Source organism: Moschus berezovskii, chromosome 20 (genome assembly GCF_049115385.1).
Source record: "Moschus berezovskii isolate FMDL1 chromosome 20, NW_MosBer_1.0, whole genome shotgun sequence".
Classification (NCBI taxonomy): Eukaryota; Metazoa; Chordata; class Mammalia; order Artiodactyla; family Moschidae; genus Moschus; species Moschus berezovskii.
Window position 1 is genome coordinate 53,265,925 of NC_142479.1, and position 2,048 is coordinate 53,267,972.

The 2,048-nt window shown below is 40.5% G+C and overlaps 1 protein-coding gene across 1 annotated transcript; it reads right to left on the reverse strand.

Annotated features, from left to right (window-relative positions):
* Positions 1 to 634: 634 nt before the first annotated feature.
* LOC129537565 (keratin-associated protein 3-1) lies at positions 635 to 1,014 on the reverse strand. Its single transcript, XM_055397054.1, has one exon. The coding sequence runs from the start codon at positions 981 to 983 to the stop codon at positions 687 to 689; it is 297 nt and encodes a 98-aa protein (XP_055253029.1). The 5' UTR covers positions 984 to 1,014; the 3' UTR covers positions 635 to 686.
* Between the last annotated feature and the right edge of the window lie 1,034 nt (positions 1,015 to 2,048).

Below are 2,048 nucleotides of genomic sequence, written 5' to 3' on the forward strand. Positions count from 1 at the left end.
GTTATCTGGGTCATTAAGACCTTTTTTATATAGTTCTGTGTACCAAGTACTATGTATAAAATAAAAAAGGTACAAGACTATATTGTACAGCACAGGAAATATAGCCAATATTTTATCATAACTATAAGTGAAGTATAACTTATAAAAATTGAGTCGCTTTGTTGCACACTTGAAATTCATATAATATTGCAAAGCAAGTATATCTCAGTTTTACAAAAGGGTGGGAATCCTAAAAAATAACCTGTTGAATTTTTCACTTTTCAGCTCATCACAAAGAAGCAGTATCTAATTTTTCAATGATTCCACCATGAGAGCTCTCATTCTGTTGGGGTAAATCTTGGGCTGTAAGATGAGCTGCTATTCAAGTTTAGGTAGGCATTCCCTAAGAAGAAACACATGAACAAATAATCACAAAACCGTATGTGCTAGGCAAGAATGAAGTTTATTGTTGAATAGTCAAAATAGTTCATTTCCAAAGAACAGTGATATAATCTAAAAGACAGAAAGAAGGTCTCCAACTCTATCTAAAAGAAGAAAGAATCAAGAAGTTGGGCAAATGCATGAAAACACTGCCCAGGCTATTGGGATTGATTTAGTCTGATGTAGGTAGTAGTGAGTGTTGAAGACCAGATGATGCATTAAGGCTTGAGCAGCACATCACTGAACCTGTGCAGAGATGTGGCTGCTTAACAGCAGGGCTCGCAGGGATTTTCACAGCCTGGCTGAACGAAGGTTGTCAGGTCAATCCCGCTCAGTCCCGGGGTGGGGTGGGAAGAGTTGAGCAGAAAGCAAGTTGGCACATAGGTGTCAGGCACACAGCATGGTGGGGGGCAGTTGTCACAGCAGGTGGGCTGGAGGAGGCTGATCTCGTGTGGGCAGGTGCTGGGCAGGCAGACTCCACACCGACAGAATTTGTCAGAGGAGCAGATGGTGGTGGCAGGGCCAGTGGGGACGCTGCAGCAGAGGGGAGCACAGCAAGCCATGGTGTCAAGAGTTGGGATTTTGTTGGGTTGATGAGAGAAGTCTCTTGGTGTTTCGATGCTTCTGTCTTCTCCCCTGGCTCTTATATACCCACCTCCCAGGGCGTCAACCTATTACCGAGATTTTTCCCCCATGTTTCAGTTTATAGTTATCACCATAAAAGCATCTAATTACTTAAGTGTTTATTACTTAAGACATGCTCCTCACCTCATAAAAGGGGTTTAGATTGTTTTGTTGTCAAATTAGGGCTCTTTACATTGGCTGTTTGTCACTGCATGGACATTTCATTTCAGTCTTCAAAGGTACTGCGTTATTATCTTCTAATCATTATATGTCACTAATAATGACCTGGCATGCTAGGTATCTGCAGATTGTTTTCACATTTTCTTGTCTACTTTTCAGATGGAGAGAGAGCTAAGCTTTTCAATTGCTGTTCTACCAGAAACCAAAGATTCTTTATGATGATTAAGCCCTCTGGCTCAAAAAGTGATACTATTTTAAGATTTCACATGGTTCCAAGAGGCTGCATGAACAGATGGAATCAACAGGGAAAGAGATTCTGGTTCTGTGTTAAGGAGCACTTTTTTTTTTAACAGAGCTGTAACAAATTGTTTGCTCTCCATTCCCTTCATTTGTGCTTTGAATGGAAACTTGTCAGGGACATGTAGGTGAGAGTTCAGATCTGCCTGGGTGACAGTGATGGAGGCCCTTTAAAATTCCATCCAATAACATGCATCGACCCTGAACTGGTGATTCGTTTCACACACAGAGGGAGGATAAAGGGAGGAGGGAGGTGGGAGAGGGGTTCAGGAGGGGGAACGTATGTAAACCTGGGGCGAATTCATGTCAATGTATGGCAAAACCAACCAATATAATATTGTAAAATAATTTGCCTCCAATAAAAAATAAATTAATTACTTAAAAAAAAAGAAAAAAAATTCCATCCAAGCATGTTATGAATTAATATTATTTATGGCCCCCAAACTAGTCATATTGGGCCATTTAGATGCTAAATGGTGCAGTAGTTCCTAAAATGAGTTTCATGAACACTTGTTTCAAAGAACACT

Coding starts and splice junctions, on each gene's coding strand:
- LOC129537565 (XM_055397054.1), bottom strand. CDS start 983: ATGGCTTGCTGTGCTCCCCTCTGCTGCAGCGTCCCCACTGGCCCTGCC.